Source organism: Lynx canadensis, chromosome D2 (assembly GCF_007474595.2).
Source record: "Lynx canadensis isolate LIC74 chromosome D2, mLynCan4.pri.v2, whole genome shotgun sequence".
In the NCBI taxonomy this organism is placed as follows: domain Eukaryota; kingdom Metazoa; phylum Chordata; class Mammalia; order Carnivora; family Felidae; genus Lynx; species Lynx canadensis.
Window position 1 is genome coordinate 54688998 of NC_044313.2, and position 17711 is coordinate 54706708.

At 40.0% G+C, this 17711-nt stretch overlaps 1 protein-coding gene across 5 annotated transcripts in view; it reads left to right on the forward strand.

Moving 5' to 3' along the window:
• The window catches only part of ASCC1 (activating signal cointegrator 1 complex subunit 1), a 108570-nt gene that overhangs the window by 37492 nt on the left and 53367 nt on the right, over window positions 1–17711 (forward strand). For all 5 annotated transcript variants that reach the window (XR_003972858.1, XM_032595289.1, XM_030334680.1 and 2 more), the window contains exon 6: window positions 11929–12065. Coding sequence is in view for 4 of the 5 variants with exons in the window: in XM_032595289.1 (XP_032451180.1) it covers window positions 11929–12065 (137 nt within the window). In the remaining variant the exon portion in view is untranslated. The remainder of the gene's footprint in view (window positions 1–11928; window positions 12066–17711) is intronic.

Genomic DNA, 17711 nt, shown 5'->3' on the forward strand with positions numbered 1-17711 from the left:
ACTCAAACTCACGAACTGTGAGATCATGATCTGAGCTGAAATCAAGAGTCAGGCACTTAACCGACTGAGCCACCCAGGCACCCCATAAGTTTATTTATTTTAAGAGAACGAGAGATCACAAGTGGGGGAAGGGCAGAGAGAGAGGGAGAAAGAGAATCCCAAGCAGGCTCTGCACTGTCAGCACAGAGCCTGATGTGTGGCTCAGTCTCATGAACCATGAGATCATGACCTGAGCCGAAATCAGTAGTTGGATGCTTAACCACCTGAGCCACCCAGATGACCCCCCCCCCCAAACTGGTCTTTTATTTGGAGGCCCTGGGTAAGAATCTGTTTCCAAATGTGTTCAGGTTATTGGCAGAATTCACTTCTCTGTGGCTGTAGGCCTGAAGGCCCCATTTCCTTGACTAGCTTCTATTAAATTCCTCTTGTGTTTCAAATCTCTGACTTTTGTCATCAGAGAACCCTCTGCCTTTTTCAAGGAGCTCATGTGTATAGGTCAGGTGCATTGGGATAATCTCCCTATCTTAAGGTCAGCTGTGCCATGTAACATAGTATAATTATAGCAATGATGTCTCATCACATCCACAAGTTCCACCCCCCAGTCAGAGGAGGAGAGGGGGTTATATGAGGCTGAGAGTCATTGAAGGCCATTCTTAGAATTCTGCCTACCACAGATATTAATTTTCATTTTTAAAAAATGTTTACTTATTTATTTTTGAGAGAGAGCCTGCGAGCAGGGGAGGGGCAGAGAGAGAGGGAGAGAGAATCCCAAGCAAGCTCCACACTGTCAGCCCAGAGCCCAACACGGCTTGAGCTCACAAACTGTGAGATCATGACCTGAGCTGAAACCAAGAGTCAGATGCTTAACCAGTTGAGCCACCCAGTCCCCCCAGTTTTCATTTTTAAACATTATTGTGAAGGTCACATTTTAGATACAGCAGATGACTTTCTACTCCCAGGTCTCATCCTATCCTTCCCTCACCCTTCCTTGAACTCTTCTCCCTTTCAAATACTTGGCCTCTTTTCTCTTTATTTGGTAGCATGCTCGTCCTTGACCTTACCCTTGACTCTCCAAGGAAACTGAACTTACCTTTTAGAAGAGCGTTTTCTGAAATCACCTTCTTTAGTGCTGATCAATTTATAAGAAATGTTATTTCACTACAGACATTATCATGATCATCCCTGTGCTTCAATTCTCTGAGCCTGAGTATTTAATGTAGGATTTAGCTGCTCACAGACATCAACAAGGTATTTTTCATTTGTGTGATCTGCAGATAAACTGTGCCTTATTTTTTTACTCTTTCCTCTCTTGCATTAAGATTCAAAGATGTCTCACTGTGAGTTCAAGAAGTATATTAAAACCTTGTATATCTCTCAGTCATTCTATAGCTGGTAATGCTGCTATAATTCCATTTTATCTCACAGCAGGGTCTGGTAGAAAGCACATCAGTAATGAAAAACAGTAATTCAAAACTGTGTTTGGTGGAACATTCTGAGGGCTTATAGCAACAGGGGATTTCTCAGGCTGCCTGGAGAACCTGAATAGGTTATAGCTCCAGAAACTACATAATTCTGCTCACATTGTAGTGTGAAGGCTGACACTGGGCAGAAATGACTAATGGTTCTGGGTCTCCCCTCCCCCAATTGGGATTATTTTTCTGTTTAGTGTTATTTCTCTGAAGAAAATTTATATGTAAAAGCTTTGGTATATAATTTAGGATTCTTCATATATAAGGAGAGTTGTGGGATTTGTAATTATCTTATGAACTAATTTAGGATGGAGATGGAATAATTGTCCTTGGTAGTAAGAAAACTTGTAAATTCCTGAGTCCTCCTGTGGGGTAGGAAAGTAAGAAATGTTTACAAGATTCATATATTACACCATTTGGATGGCAACAGTTGTTATGAACAAGTAAATGTTTTTTGTTTACGAATTCATTCACTATTTATTAAATGTCTGCGATTTGCCAGGCTATGTATTATGTACTAACATTGGACTCTACTCCTACAGATGCCATACTCTGGCAGCAAAAATAGCGTTCTTATGGAAATAGTTATAGCACTGTGAGATAGGTGCCATTAGAAGGGACTGCAGTGGGTACCCACGGAAGAGGTTCTCCAGTGGATGGAAAAGGTTTAATGAGGGAGGCAGAGTCTTGAAGGAAGAGCAAAAGTTTATGCCAGGTTGGCAAATGGGGGATGAGCATTCTGGGCAGAGGAAATGGCACTTGCAAGGTATGGCAGCATTCTAGTCTGCTGTTTTCTGGGGAGAGTGAGGAGTTTTTTAAGATTGGAATCTAGAAAGTGGGTAGGGTAGGGAAGAGTGGAAAGGTAAATGGTATACAGGTGGTAAAAGATCTTGTGGGGGTTAAGGATTTGAGGTATATCTTATAGTCAGGAACTAGTAAAGAATTTAAGTAGGGATCGTGTGATTAACTTAGCATTGTAGAAAAATAATTCTGAAGGCAGTGTGGAGAATGGATTGAGAGTTAAGGAGTGGGGTACCAAAGGCAGCTAGCAGTCAGAATCTACTGATGTAGTCTGTTGGAAAAAAAGAGACTAGATCGCTGGTGTATTCAGGAGGGGACGTATTCAAGAAATGTTTCAGAAGGCTTCTCTAAAGTGGGGATAACAATAGCACCTATCTTACTGTTGATATGAAGAGTAAATACGTCAATAAATTAAGGTGTTTAAGCTATATGCAGAGCATGGCACCTAGCTAGTACTGTATAAATGTTAGCTCTTTTTGTAATAATACCAAGGATGACAGTATGGGAGATGAAGGAAAGCATGGCATCAGGAAGAAGCAAAGGGTCTGCCTTGAAGAGGTGGTGTACTGTTAATCCATTACTAATGTGTGAGTGATCGGTGTCTTTCTTTGGGAATAAATATAGGTTGGTAGATGGATTGTTAATTAGTGCTTACACCTTACTTATGGAGGAATAGTTAAGCTTTAAGAAAAGTAGGTTTGACTCTTCATTGTGCTCGTCAAAGACAAAAGGGATCCATTCTTTAGTGAAGGGGAGATGCTCTTTGCTCCTTTTTAATGGGGAAGAGTATTTAGTGCATTCTTTTTTTTCTGGTCAGTGTAAAATCTGATGTTTCAATATTTGTCCTTTGTTTTGCTTTTTTTTAAAAAAGTTATTTTTAATGTTTATTTATTTTTGAGACAGAGAGAGACAGAGCATGAACGGGGGAGGGTCAGAGAGAGAGGGAGACACAGAATCTGAAGCAGGGTCCAGGCTCTGAGCTGTCAGCACAGAGCCTGACACGGGGCTCGAACTCACAGACCGTGAGATCATGACCTGAGCCGAAGTCAGATGCTTAACCGACTGAGCCACCCAGGCGCCCCTGTTTTGCTTTTTAAGTTTAATTGAGAGAGAGAGAGAGAGAGAGAGAGAGAGAGAGAGAGAGAGAGAGAGAAAGTGCGTGCACAAGAGGGGCAGAGAGGGAGAAAGAGAGAATCCCAAGCAGGCTCCGTACTGTCAGTGTGAGAAGCCCCATGTGGGGCTCGAACTCATGAACCCACAAGATCATGACCCGCGCTGAAATCAAGATCGGATGCTTAACTGACTGAGCCACCCAGGCACCCCTGTCCTTTGTTTTTAAGAATTTCCACTTTTCCTGTAATTACATCTGGACAGAATTTATAAGCCACAAGAATTCAAACTCTTTTCTGAAACTTATTCAACTGAAGATACTTTAGTATCTGAAGATATTAATACTGAAGATATTAATAACATATAGAGACTCTCAAAGTCAGTGTTTGTGAACATTCTTACATAGAAATGACTTAGCAGAGCCTAATTTAGCTCTTGGTGGTGCTTTGTAAAAGAGAGCAAAGATGGCATTTGTTTAGAGTGGTACATGGTCACATAAGAAGCAGGAAGAAGGGGGAGCCTGTATTTATTCCATACTGCTATGTACCAGATTTCTTTTAATCCTCAGAACAACTTTGAGAGGAAAATGTTGTCTTTTTTGTAGATAATGAAGTTGGGTTTCAGAATGATTGAGTCACACTGCTGATAGGTGGCAGAATTAGAATTTGAACGTAGGCCTGTGTGGTTGCAAAGACTAATTAATGTTCTTTTCACCAGTCTGCCTTGTTTGAATAACTTTCCAATGTGAATGAGATTTATGTCACCTGCCCAGAAGTGATTTTATGGGATTTGGCCATTAAAAAAAGAAAGAAAATATAATGAGCACAGGGAAGGCTTCCATGTTTATTTCCTCTTTTTCTTTGCATGGAATATCAAGAAGTGAATCGGTGGGTCCCTCATAAATCCTATTTTGTACTTAATTATATGTTTTGTGGGAGCACGTAAAAAATTCTTAATACCTTTGACGTAGAGGTAAATGAGGCATCTCCTTTATGTTACAGAGGAGGAAACCGAGGTCAGAAGTTAAATGGCTTGCCTAATTACAGCTGGTTTGTAACAGAGTTGGAATTAGGACCCTAGACTCTGTATTCTGGGTTAAAGGCCTTAGCTAAAGCACAAACCTTTGTTATGCCTGGAGCTCCTAGAAGATGATATATGTGAATTTAATTGAGGATTTGTTTGTTTGTTTGTTTATGTCTCTGGCTCTCAGCATGTACTGTCAAGGCAAGTGCTTCTGGGTGGTACAGGTTTGGATTAGATTCATAGGTGTTCTTTTCTTAACTCACATGTAACAGCCCAGAGGCTTCCCTTCTGCTTGCTGACGGCTCTGCCAGATGCACCTGATTATATCCCATCTGCGTGGAGAGGATGATTGAGTTCTACCTAGGGCTTTAAGGAAGCAGAGAGAGTGAATGCTCCATGGTGATCTAATCCATACTTCTCTATACTGGCCTTTTCCCCAAGCTTGACATTTTTAGATTTCACTATTCTTTATTACTTGTTCATGCTGATAGCATTGCCAGTATTTCTGCCCCAGTGGAGCCCAGGTGCTGGATTAAAAATGCAATCAATGAAAGGCCTGTGATGGTGTGGTGATTGCTAATGGTAGATCATGGAGTTGCAGTTTGAATGAGAGGGTTAAGGTCTTGCACCTGGGACTGCTCAGTAAGACTGTGACTTTGAACTCTGAACTGTGGGTTAGGACTGCACATATGCTTTCTGTGGAGGTAGTTTGTGCATCATTTTCTCCTTGGATGAGACCTTATCTAACAAATAAAGAAACTGAGGCTTATGGTATGGCTTAGCCATAAGAAACACTTTTTTTTCCCCTTCAATCTAGGCACACCTGCCCTAGGGAATTCTGTTACTTCACCCTTTGCTTATTCTTGTTGGGTGGAAAGTCACCACCATTAGAATTTTCAGGCGCCAGCTTGGTTGTCCAACCTAATGGAATAAAATAGTTCTAGCTCTGAGTAATGGTGAACTTGGAGCAGGGCCCAGTGTAATTAAAACCCCTGGAGTACAGAATTTGATGTTGGTCTTTGTTCATTTCAGTGAAGATGCTTGTGGCTGGGAATATGATGTATTCTGAGCAAAGAAAAATAATGGCTCTAGAGGATTATGTCACTGCCTTGAAGATTGGTTCCACATTAATTTAATTTTTTAAAGTTTATTTATTTATCTTGAGAGAGAGGGAACATGTGCATTGGGGGAGGGGCAGAGAGAGAGGAAGAGAGAGAATCCCAAGCAGGCTCTGTGCTGTCAGCACAGAGCCCTCTGTGGGGCTCAATCCCACAAACTGTGAGATCATGGCCTGAGCCAAAAATCAAGACTTAACTGACTGCTTCACTAACTGAGCCACCAGGGGCCTCTCATTCCACATTAAATTTAGATAATTCAGTAAGAGAAAAGGTTTTCTCAATAGATGGCATTGCTACAATTCCGGGAGTTTCTTCATTTATTGAAAGACTGTCCGGGGCGCCTGGGTGGCTCAGTCGGTTAAGCGGCCAACTTCAGCTCAGGTCATGATCTCGTGGTTCACGAGTTCGAGCCCCGCGTCGGGCTCTGTGCTGACAGCTCAGAGCCTGGAACCTACTTCAGATTCTGTGTCTCCCTCTCTGTCCATCCCTCGCTCAAGCTCTGTCTCTCTCTGTCTCAAAAGTAAATAAACATTAAAAAAAAATTTAAAAAAAAAAAGAAAGACTGTCCAATAGGATTACGTATACATTATATAACCTCCCATACGGTTAAAGACTGAAGGCTTATGACTCAGAGTTCTCCAAAAGAGTTCATATTATGTGGCCTTTAGGTATTCCATCTGTTCTTTTTCCTGCTCTTTTGTGTTCTCCATGGTTCCCCCCCCTCCCCCCCCCCGGTATTCAGTGTTGTCTTGGCAAGCAAACTTAGGTTGACTGAAGTGATACGCTCTCAGAGAGTAAGGTAAGGAAAGAAAAGTTCTAGATCTTCCTTCTGCTAGGTAGTAAGATAAAAAATTTGTGTTATTTTGTTTATTTAAACAATTTTTTTTAATGTTTGTTTATTTTTGAAGGAGACAGTGAGAGAGAGACAGAGCATGAGTGGGGGAGGAGCAGAGAGAGGGGGAGACACAGAATCCAAAGTGGGCTCCTGGCTCTGAGCTGTCAGCACAGAGCCCGACGTGGGGCTTGAACTGATGAGCTGGTGAGATCATGACCTGAGCTGAAGTCGGACGCTTAACCAACTGAGCCACCCAGGTTCCCCAGTTTGTGCTGTTTTAAACTGTCAAGTTGGTAGTAATTTGTTACAGCAGCAATAGGATATTAATAATTTTAAACTCACAGAAAGGGTGGAAGACTGAGGACACTACCCTTTACTCATTTTCACCCGTAGTTAATATTTTACTCTATTTTAGTTTTATCATTCTCTCTCTCTTTTTTTTTCTTTCTTTTTGAACTACTTTAGAGTGCATTGCAGATGTCATGGCCCTTTAACCCAGCAATCTGTGAGCAGTTCGGTTTCCCCATGTCCTTACCAACACTTGCTATTGTCTGTTTTTTTTTTTTTTTTAATGTTTATTTATTTCTGAGAGAGAGAGAGAGACAGAGCGTGAGCAGGGGAGGGGCAGAGAGAGAGGGAGACACAGAATCTGAAGCAGACTCCAGACGCTGGGCTATCAGCACAGAGCCCGATGTGGGGCTGGAACTCATGAACCATGAGATCATGACCTGAGCCGAGGTTGGATGCTTAACTGACTGAGCCACCCAGGAGCCCCCTCATTTTGGTTTTGATGTGCATTTCCATGATGACTAATGATACTGAACATCTTTTCACACATTTTTTAGTCATTAATATATCTTCTTTGGTGAAATGTCTATTCAGATTCTTTGCTCATTTTTTTTTTTTTTTTTAATTTTTTTTTTTTTTCAACGTTTATTTATTTTTGGGACAGAGAGAGACAGAGCATGAACGGGGGAGGGGCAGAGAGAGAGGGAGACACAGAATTGGAAACAGGCTCCAGGCTCCGAGCCATCAGCCCAGAGCCTGACGCGGGGCTCGAACTCCCGGACCGCGAGATCGTGACCTGGCTGAAGTCGGACGCCTAACCGACTGCGCCACCCAGGCGCCCCTCTTTGCTCATTTTTAAGTGGGATTATTTATCTTTTTATTATGGAATTTTAAGAATTTTTAATATATTTATCAAATATATGATTTGTAAATATTTTTCTCCAAGATATTTTTCTCTGTTTCTTGTCTTTTCATTTTTTTCTTATTTTTTATTTATTTTGAGAGAGAACACAAGAAGGAAAGGGCAGAGAGAAAGGGCTCTGCACTGTCAGCGCAGAGCCTGATGTGGGCCTCGAACCCATGAACCACGAGATCATGACCTAAGCCAAAACCAGGAATCAGACACTTAATTGACTGAGCCACCCAGGTGCCCCTTGTCTTTTAATATTCTTTTTTTTTTAAGTTTTTTTTTTAATGTTTATTCATTTTTTTGAGAGAGAGAGAGAGAGAAAGAGAGAGAGAGTGCAAGCAGGGGAGGAGCAGAGAGAGAGGGAGACACAGAATCTGAAGCAGGGTCCAGGCTCTGAGCTGTGAGCACGGAGCCCAATGTGGGGCTCGAACCCACAAACTGTGAGATCATGACCTGAGCCGAAGTCGGACACTCAACTGACTGAGCCAGCCAGGCTCCCCTCTTTTAATTTTCTTAATGGAGTCTTTTGAAGTATGAGTTTTTGATTCTGATCAAGTTCAAGTCATCCTTTTTTTCTTTTAAAGATCATGCTTTTATGGTGTCATATCAAGAAAAGGCAAATATTAATATCAATTTTCAGAGAATTATGGGATTTGCGCTATTAGTTTAATGATGAGATCCATTTATTGTGTGAGCTTTGTTGAAATGTGTAAGGATTTGCCTTTGAGTGATGATCATATTGTCCCAGCCTCTTCTGGGTAGCTGTTACTAGTGAGGCAATATAATATTCATAAAAAGTGCAGGCCTGACTGCTTGGGTTTGAATTTTGGCTTCATCCCTTTCTAGCAGTGTTGCTTTGGGAAAGTGACTTTATTTCTTTGTCTCAGTTTCCTCATCTGTAAAATGGGGATAATACATCTTTCCTCATAGGGTGTCTGTCTATGTAAAGTGCATAGGAAATGCCTGGAAGAGAGTAAGGGCTAAAAAAATATTAGCTCTTATTGCTAAGGGAGCAATTCTCAACTGTAGTTTGGGATGAAGTTGTGCATATTGGAATCTTTTGAGGGGCTTTTTAACACTTCGCATGCCTTTCTAAAATGACAGGTTCTGCCAAAGGTTAGAGCAGCTGGGGTGATAAATACTTCACTTTGCCTTCCTTGACACATTCAAAGCTGATTGTTCCTTAAAATCACTTTCATTAAATGAGGCAATTTGGGTTGATGTGTAGAATCACAAAACTCTTCATCAGATATAAAAATAGCTCAAGCTCCATTAACACTTACAAAATGAATAATCCATTAACTCCTGTTGCCAAGGCAAAAATTAGGCAGTCTTTGGCAAACCAAGAACAGAATGTAAGCTGTGTTTGAGAAATACATTTCTCTGCCTTTGGGATGGTTTATTTGTCCAAGGATTAGAATATGGGCCCAGAACTTGCAATTCAAAAATAGAATTATAGCTTTGCTCTTGTTGGAGGAGAAGATTCTCAACTCTTTTCCTTGTCTTCATTTGCATAATGAATGTAATAAAACTTGAGACCTACTTACCTTCAAAAGGGATTCATGATCTGGTATAGGACTAGTATCAGGATATATAAAGAATTCCATAACTCAACAATAAGAAGACAGAAAATGGGCAAAGAATTTGCATAGACATTTCTCCAGAAGAGATGTCCAACAAAGATATGAAAAGACGATCAACGTCATAGGTGAACAAGGAAATGCAAATCAAAATTACAGTGAGATAGCACCTCATACCCACCAGGATGGCTGTAATAAAGATTTTTTTTTTGAGAGAGAGAGAGCACGTGCACACGCGCACACAAGCATGGGAAGGGCAAAGGGAGAGAGAGAATCTGAAGCAGGCTCCATGCCCAGCACAGAGCCCAATGTGGGGCTTGATCTCACAATTGTGAGCTCATGACCTGAGTGGAAATCAAGAGTCAGATGCTTAACCAACTGAACCACCCCAGGCACCCCTAAAAGGAAAGTAGTAAGTGTTGGCAAAGGTGGAGAGAAATAGGTACCGTTGTACAGTAATGCTAAGAATGTAAAATGACTCAGCTGTTGTCGAAATCAGTTTAGTGGTTCCTCAAAAAATTAAGCATAGAATTACCACATGACCCACCAATTCCACTCTTAGGTATGTACCCAAAAGAATTGAAAACATGGTGGCACAGAAACTTGTACATGAATGTTATAGCAGCATTATTTATAATATCTGTAAGATGGAAACAACCCAAACGGCCATCAAGGGATGAATGAATAAACCAGTTATTTTATATATACAATGGAATATTATTCAGCCATAAAAAGGAATGAACTACCAATACGTGGTACAACTTGGATGAGCTTTGAGTACTTGCTAAGTGAAAGAAGCCAGACATGAAAGTCATATATATTATATGATTCCTTTTATATGCTATATCCAGAACAGGCAAATCAAAAGAGACAGAAAGCAAATTAGAGGTTATCAGGGGATGAATGATGGAGAACGGGAAGTGATTCTTTAATGATTATAGAATGTTTTTATGGGGTGAAAAAAGTTTTGAAAGTAAAGAGAGCTGATGGTTGCGTAACATTGTGAATACAGTAAATATCACTGACTTTTACACTTTAAGTTCATTTGTTTTGGAAGAGAGAGCATGAGCAGGGGAGGGGCAGAGACAGAGAGGAAGAGAGAGAATCCCAAGCAGGTTCTGTGCTGTCAGCCTGAAGCCTGATGTGGGGCTCAAACTCAGGAACTATTGAGGTTGTGACCTGAGCTGAAATCAAAAGTTGGACGGTGAACCGACTGAGCCACCCAGGTGCTCCTCACATCATTTTTTTTTAAAGGAAGATATAGGAGCATATTTACTATTTTTGCTACCCAGAGACAAATGTTTTATTTAAAGTGCAGAGAATGATGAATGACACAAAAGGATAGCTATATTTGATGTGGCAACTCCAGTGTCTAGATATTTCTCCAGATTCATTTTTCACTCATCTCTTTGCTTGGGAGAATTTATTCTTAACACCTAGTATTTTACCTGGAAATACTACAGTGTCTGCTAAGATAGAAGCAACATTTTTTATAAAGAATATATTGTTCTTTGGGGAATCCCATAAAAGGCCTGGTTGCTCTGGGCCTAACAAAGCTGATAAAGGAGCAAAAGATATTCTGAGAGCCTACATTTAGATGGCATTCTGTTTTTCCTGGACATGCCATTATATCAGGCTGTCAGTTCCTTTTTTACAAAACAATTTTTTTTGAGGGGAATTTCACATAACACAAAATTAGCCATTTTAAAGTGAATGATTGAATGGCATTTAGTGCGTTTACAGAGTTGTGCATCTACCAGCTCCATATTATTCGGAAACATTTTCATCACCCCAGGAGGAAATTCTGTATCCATTAAATACATCCTTGCCAGCATTTGTTATTTTCTACTTTTTTGATTATAGCCAGCCTACTGGGTATGAAATGGTATCTTATGGTTTTGATTTGCATTCCCCTAATGACTCATGAAGTTACCATCTTTATGTGCTTGTTAGCCATTTGTATTTCTTCTTTGGAAAAATGACTACTTAAGTTCATTTTCTATTTTAAAAATTGGGGTTTTTTTTTTAGTTGTGTTCTTTATATATTATAGATACACACCCTCATCAGATACATGGTTTGCAAATATTTCTGTCATTCTGTAGGTTGTCTTTTTACTTCCTTGATAGTGTCTTTTGATACACAAAAGTTTTTAATTTAGGTGAAGTCTCATTTGTCTATTTCTTTCTTTTGTTGCCCATACCATTGATGTCATATCTAACAATCCATTGCCAAGTCCAAGGTCATTAAGATTTTCCCCTAAGAAAACTCTTTCTTCTAAGGGTTTTATAATTTTAGCTTTTATATTTAGATCATTGATCCGTTTTGATGTAATTTTTGTATATGGTAGAGGTTTGGGTCCAACTTCATTTGTTTGCATGTGGTTATTGAGTTGTCCCAGCACCATTTGTTGATGAGGCTCTTCTTTCTCCATTAAATTGACTTGGCACCTGGTTGAAAATCTGTTGGTCATAGATGCATGGGCTTATCTCTGGACCCTAAATTGTATTCCTGCAATTTACTTTTTTTTTTTTTTAATGTTTATTTATTTTTGAGAGCCAGAGATACAGAGCACAAGCTGGGGAGGGGCAGAGAGAGCCAGCGACACAGAATCCAAAGCAGGCTTCAGGCTCCCAGCTGTCAGCACAGAGCCTGATGCGGTGCTTGAACCCACGAGCTGCAAGATCCTGACCTGAGCCGAAGTCGGACGCTTAACCTACTGAGCTGCCCAGGCACTCCTCCTGCCATTTACTTTTATGTGGGCTGAGTTTCTTATTTTTCTCCCTTTGATAACAGGATCATGGGGTTGATAGCACCATTTTCCAGAATCCCAGAAAGCTTCACCTAACTATTGGAATGTTGGTACTTTTGAGTGAGCAAGAGATCCAGCAGACGTGTGAGATGCTACAGCAGTGTAAAGAGGAATTCATTGAGTGAGTAATCTACAGGAATGGGGAAGGGTGATCACCTCATACTGGCTTCTTTTTGGTGTCACAGACTTGTTTTTGCACTAGGGAGCTGAGTCACATGGCAGCAAGATTTGTCGACTCACCCAGTTGTTAACACTTACCATTGGAACGTTGTCTGAAAAGCTTAAAATGGATTTAAAGCATGTATTTACAAAATTTTATGGAAAGACTCTACCTTAAATTTTACTTGGTCAGTAGGCAAATTTTGTTCTTAATAGGACATCCCATTATTTTCTCCAAAAGGAAATTCTCTTCATTATCTGTTGAACAGGATAGACTACTGTATTCATTTTTTGTGTGTGCTGCGGAACACATTACTACAAGCTTGGTGCTTAGAACCATGCAAATTTATTATCTTCAAGTTTTTTGGGGTAGATGTCTGACATGGCTTTCACTGGGTTAAAATCAAGGTGTCTGCGAGGCTGTGTTCCTTTCTGGGGGCTCAGGGGAGGAGTTCATTTGCTTGCGCTTCACGCCCATCTCCTAGAGGTCATTCCCATCCTTTGGCTAGTGACCAAATCCTCTGTCTTCATTATCTTCATCATCTTCATCACTAGCTGCACTGCGTCTCTCCGACCCTTCTGTTACTGCTTCTCTATCTCTGGCCGTAGTAGGGACAGGTTCACTGCTTTTAAGGACGCGTGAATTTGACTGAACACACCCAGATAATCCAGGATAATCATCCCGTCTAAAACTCCTTAACCTTGATCGCATCTGTAAAAGTCTGTCTGCCATGTAAGGTAGCGTATTTACAAATTCCAGAGAATAAGACATGAGCATCTCTGGAGGGCCATTATTCTGTTACCACAGTAACTCAAACATTACATAAATAACATGATTCCCTACTGAGGTGTTTATTGTATTTCAGAAATGCACTTTAATTTTCTTTTTTAAATACAGGTAGTATTGTTTGAATCGGTAAGGATACCAAAAACTGTCCAAGCAGTCTGTTTTGGCTCGGGGAAAGCATTGCTCTTCTGGGGGTAGAGTTCTTTTTACTATAAAATGTTAATTTACATGTATATCTGACCTAACAGCTTTATTTTAAAGAATCATCTCTTCCCTACCCTTTACTCCTTTTACTTAAGACTGATGAAGAGTAAGAGAAATTTGAAAACTAAATAACTTGAAGAGCTTTTTTGGTCACTTATAATATCCAGGTCCCATACTATGTTTTTTTAATCAAAAAAAATTTTTTTTTAACGTTTATTTATTTTTGAGACAGAGAGAGACAGAACATGAACAGGGGAGGGTCAGAGAGAGAGGGAGACACAGAATCTGAAACAGGCTCCAGGCTCTGAGCTGTCAGCACAGAGCCCGATGCGGGGCTCAAACTCACAGACCGCAAGATCATGACCTGAGCCGAAGTCAGACGCTTAACCGACTGAGCCACCCAGGCACCCCAATTTTTTTTAACTTTTATTTACTGTTGAGAGAGAGAGAGAGAGAGAGAGAAAGACACAGAGTGCAAGCGAGCCTGACCACGGGGCTCAAACTCCTGAACCATGAGATCATGACCTGAGCCGAAGTCAGACACCTAACTGAGCCACCCAGTCGCCCCTACGTCCCATACTATTTTTTTAATGTTTTCTTATTTATTTTTGAGAGACAGAGATTGATAGAGAGAGAGGGAGAGAGCAAGTAAGGAGCAGAGAGAGGGGGAGAGAGAGAATCCCAAGCAGACTCTGCACTGTTAATGTGGAGCTCTATGCGGCGCTTAAACTCATGAATCGCAAGATCATGACCTGAGCCGAAATCAAGAGTGGAATACTCAACAGACTGAGCCCCCCAGGCGCCCCCCCATACTATTTTGATATGGCCTTGTAGAAGTGGGTTACCTAGTTCATTGGGTGAGGCAAGCTAAAAGGGTTACATTTTCTTATATATGCTGTAAATAAAACTATGTAATAGGGTGACTTGTTTGTGGGCCATTTCTTCTTTTACAGTTTTAAAGACAAGGTATTTTTCTTGAGCAAAATCATAAGCTGACTGGGTTTGCAGTCTGCAAAGAATACTTCTTTGTCTTGATCTTTGCTCACTGATGGACCTAACTGTTCTCTCTCCATCTTAACCTAACATTCAAAATCATTGTTTGTAATTAGATATTTGCAATTTCCTTGCATACGATAAAACTTTGTGCTTTACCTTACAAAACAGAGCAATTTTATCTGATTTAAGAATTAGTCCTCATACTTAACTTATTTCCAGATCATGTTTTGCCAAACGAAACGGAAAGCAGCTGCACTTTCTTGGCTGCCATGAGGGTAATCCTGCTAAGAAAAATTTAAAGGTAGATAAATTATTTGTTTAGGGAAGTGTTTGTTTTCTTACCTGTGAAAATCAGGCCACAGGTTTTTAATCACTGAAGCTTTATCCTGAGCTATGTGAGGATTTAGTTGAGTTCTTCCCTTTTATGTCTCCTGGTGCCTTTTGTGACTAAATGCCAAATCTGAGCCCTTTAAGCATGTCAGGGTTGGTGTGCATAGGAAATGAAGAGCAGCCTTAATAGTTCCTAAGAATTTTTGACATGACAGGATGAAAACAGTAATTGTAGTTTTTCAAATTCAGCAAAGCTTTTGAAATAGGACAGAGTTACACTGCCAAAAATCTGCAGTGCAGGCAAAAATTTTTTTGAAGAGGTTTTTTTCAAAAAGCTGAAAAGATTTGAAACTAGCTAGTAAAGCAACCCCTCCCCCCCCAGCCCTCTTCTCCCACTTTCTCCTCTGCCACACATACTTGTTTAAAAAGCACATAGTGCAAAATTAACTTATTTCTGAGGAGAATGAGACTCAGAATTGGCTGTTTAGGTTGGTTAGAAGTGCCTTGTTTCCCTAACAAGGGAAAAATGTCTCCTAAAAATACATACATATAGCCACACACACACTTACAGCCCTGGTGGGTAGAATTCTCATTTAACTTTTTTATTCATACTCTTCGATCTTAGCTTTTGTACTTGATATACTTAGATTGTCAGTAAATAGTGGCTTTTCTTTTTTTTGAAATGTTTGCTTATTTCTTTTGAGATGGGGGAGGGGCAGAGAGAGGGGGGGAGAGAGAGAATCTGAATCAGGTCCCATGCTGTCAGCGCAGAGCCTCACAGGGGGCTGGATCTCCTGGGGTTCAATCTCCTGAACCCTGACTTCATGACCTGAGAATAGTGGCATTTCTAACCTGGGCCTTTTATGATGTAAAGATCCCAAATTAAAATATAAGAAGGAAAAACTTTGAAATTGATAGACTAATAAGTAACATGCTGTGGTTTAATTTGATGACTTTTTAAAATTGAGAGATTAAATCTACATGGCTAGATTGGGATTTAATTAAAACTGTGGTGCTAAATAGATATTTTAAAGAAACAGTTGAATATTTGTCTTTAATTTGGGGGTGTTTTTCGAGTGATGTTACCTGACCAGGAACAGAATTTTGATTTCAATTCTTAAGCTAAGGGCTCATGAAGCTCTATAGATTCCGAATGAATTATTCAGTGTTCAGTAAACGCTGAAGCTTTAAATGTATCCCTTGTGACTTTTCCTTGTGAGATGGAGAACACAAACAGTGCGCTGGCTCTGAGTATATAGTCTGACAAATACGCAGTATTTTTTTGGTTCCAGTATCACTCTTCTTGTACCTAAGTGTTCCCAGTAGGCCTGAGGTAAAACCAAATAAGTTAAAAAGGGACAAGAATAAGGAGAGAAGAGGAGGAAAAATACCCATGGATGAATGCTGGTTCCTGTTTATTGCCTCAAGTGTCAGTTGAAAAGTATGCTCACGCGTGTCCCAGGTGGACTCTTTGTCACCATGACCAAGAGTATGAGTCAGGTAAACCACTGAATTTCTCTCCCTCTTGGTAAATCCTAGGGAAGGTTGAAAGAGTTTCTGATCCTACTCCTGAGACAGGCTTTAGATCCTGTTTCATTGTTGCATTTTTTGTTGTTGTTGTTCCTGGTACCCCATCTAATTCCAAAGATTTGAGGTGGTTTGGATTGAGGATATACGTACAAGAGAAATGTTAAAAGTCAGGGAGCTCAGAGATAAAGATGGAATGGGAGAAGGTTTTACCTGAAAACCAAGGAATGGTTATAATTACACTTGAGCATTAAAATTTAATAGTTTTCAAGCACTGGTACACTTGAACTAAATTCCAAAAAGAAACACATCCATTATTACACTTCTTACCTGATAAAAAGGAGCATGGCAGTTTTTTAGGAGAGAATCCTTTTCTGGTTCTCAATGCAAGAAAAATTTGTCATGTAAATCTTAACCCAAAATGATGATGAGCAGTGTCTTCAACAGGACTTTTGCAGAGAATACAAAAGTATTGTTTACATGGTTCTCTCTCTTGGCTCGATCCCTAGAATTTGAGGGTAGAGCATTAGGCAGAATCCAGTAAAAACATTTTAGTGGGAAACTAAACCAATGGTATGGTGGTTTGGGGTGATCTATGCGGGGTCAGAGTTGGGGGGAAAAAACGTAGAAGAATGTATGGTTAGTATTAAACTTTTTTTCATGTAAGTTTGTTTGACTATACCTTGATAGGATTGAATGGCAGTCTTCTGTGTTGAGTTTTCGCTTTTATTTGGAACGGAGATCTTCTGTGCTGTTGGTTGAAGCTATAGGCCTCAGGTAATAGTTCAGAGCGTGGCTTGTGTTTTGGAACACCCCACTTATTAGAGGTGGTAACAGGGATACTTATGATGGAGGCGGTAATTTTTATTGAATATCTGTCTAAAATAGTTTCTTACTGAAAAAAATTCTGGTCTTGTGCAATAATATGGTCTTGAAGTTTTAAGGGAATATTTACCGTGAAGTTTCCTAGACTACAAAGGGTCTCTCTGTGGCATTGGTGCAGTGTCAAGAGAACTGTTTTGTTTTGCTTTTTTAGGAATTGTCCTTTGGTTTATCCTAACTTCCTTTTGTCTTTGAGCTAGTACCACATTTTTTTTCAATGACGATGTAGGCACGTGTCCACATTCTTCTCAAAATTGTCCAGAAAAGCTTCTCTGTTTAGTGTAGAACATCCAGTCAGTGTTTACCAGAGATTTATGGAGTTTACCTATTTTACATAAGGCATTGTGCCCGGCTGAGGATATCAGAGTGGACAAAATGGATAGATTGTCCAGCCTCATGGGGCTTGCAGAAGACTGTGTATGGTGAGCTGATTTTTAGCTGGGTTTCACCTTGGCACTGCAGGGCCTTTTCTGGTTGAAGGATAAATCTGTTTAAGGAGTCTGGGAAGGAAGCAGAACGGTGAAGTTTTACTTAACATGAAAGTAATACCTGCACCCATGAAACTAATGTAACATTGTATCTCAGTTATATTTCAATTAAAATAAATAAAGTCATATATAATTAGTTTTAGAAAAGTCAAAAATTATAGATAAACAAAAATATCACTTTTAATCTTACCGCTTAAAGATAATTACTATTAATGCTGTGGAGTATGTACTCTCAGACTTTTTAATATGCAAGTCTGTATTTCTTCTTTGAGGTGTAATTTACTTACAGTAAAATGCACAGATCTTAAGTGTAGTTGATGAGTTTTAACAAATGCATACACTCATGTAACTTCAGCCAAATCAAGATGTAGTACATTGTCATCGCTCTATGAAG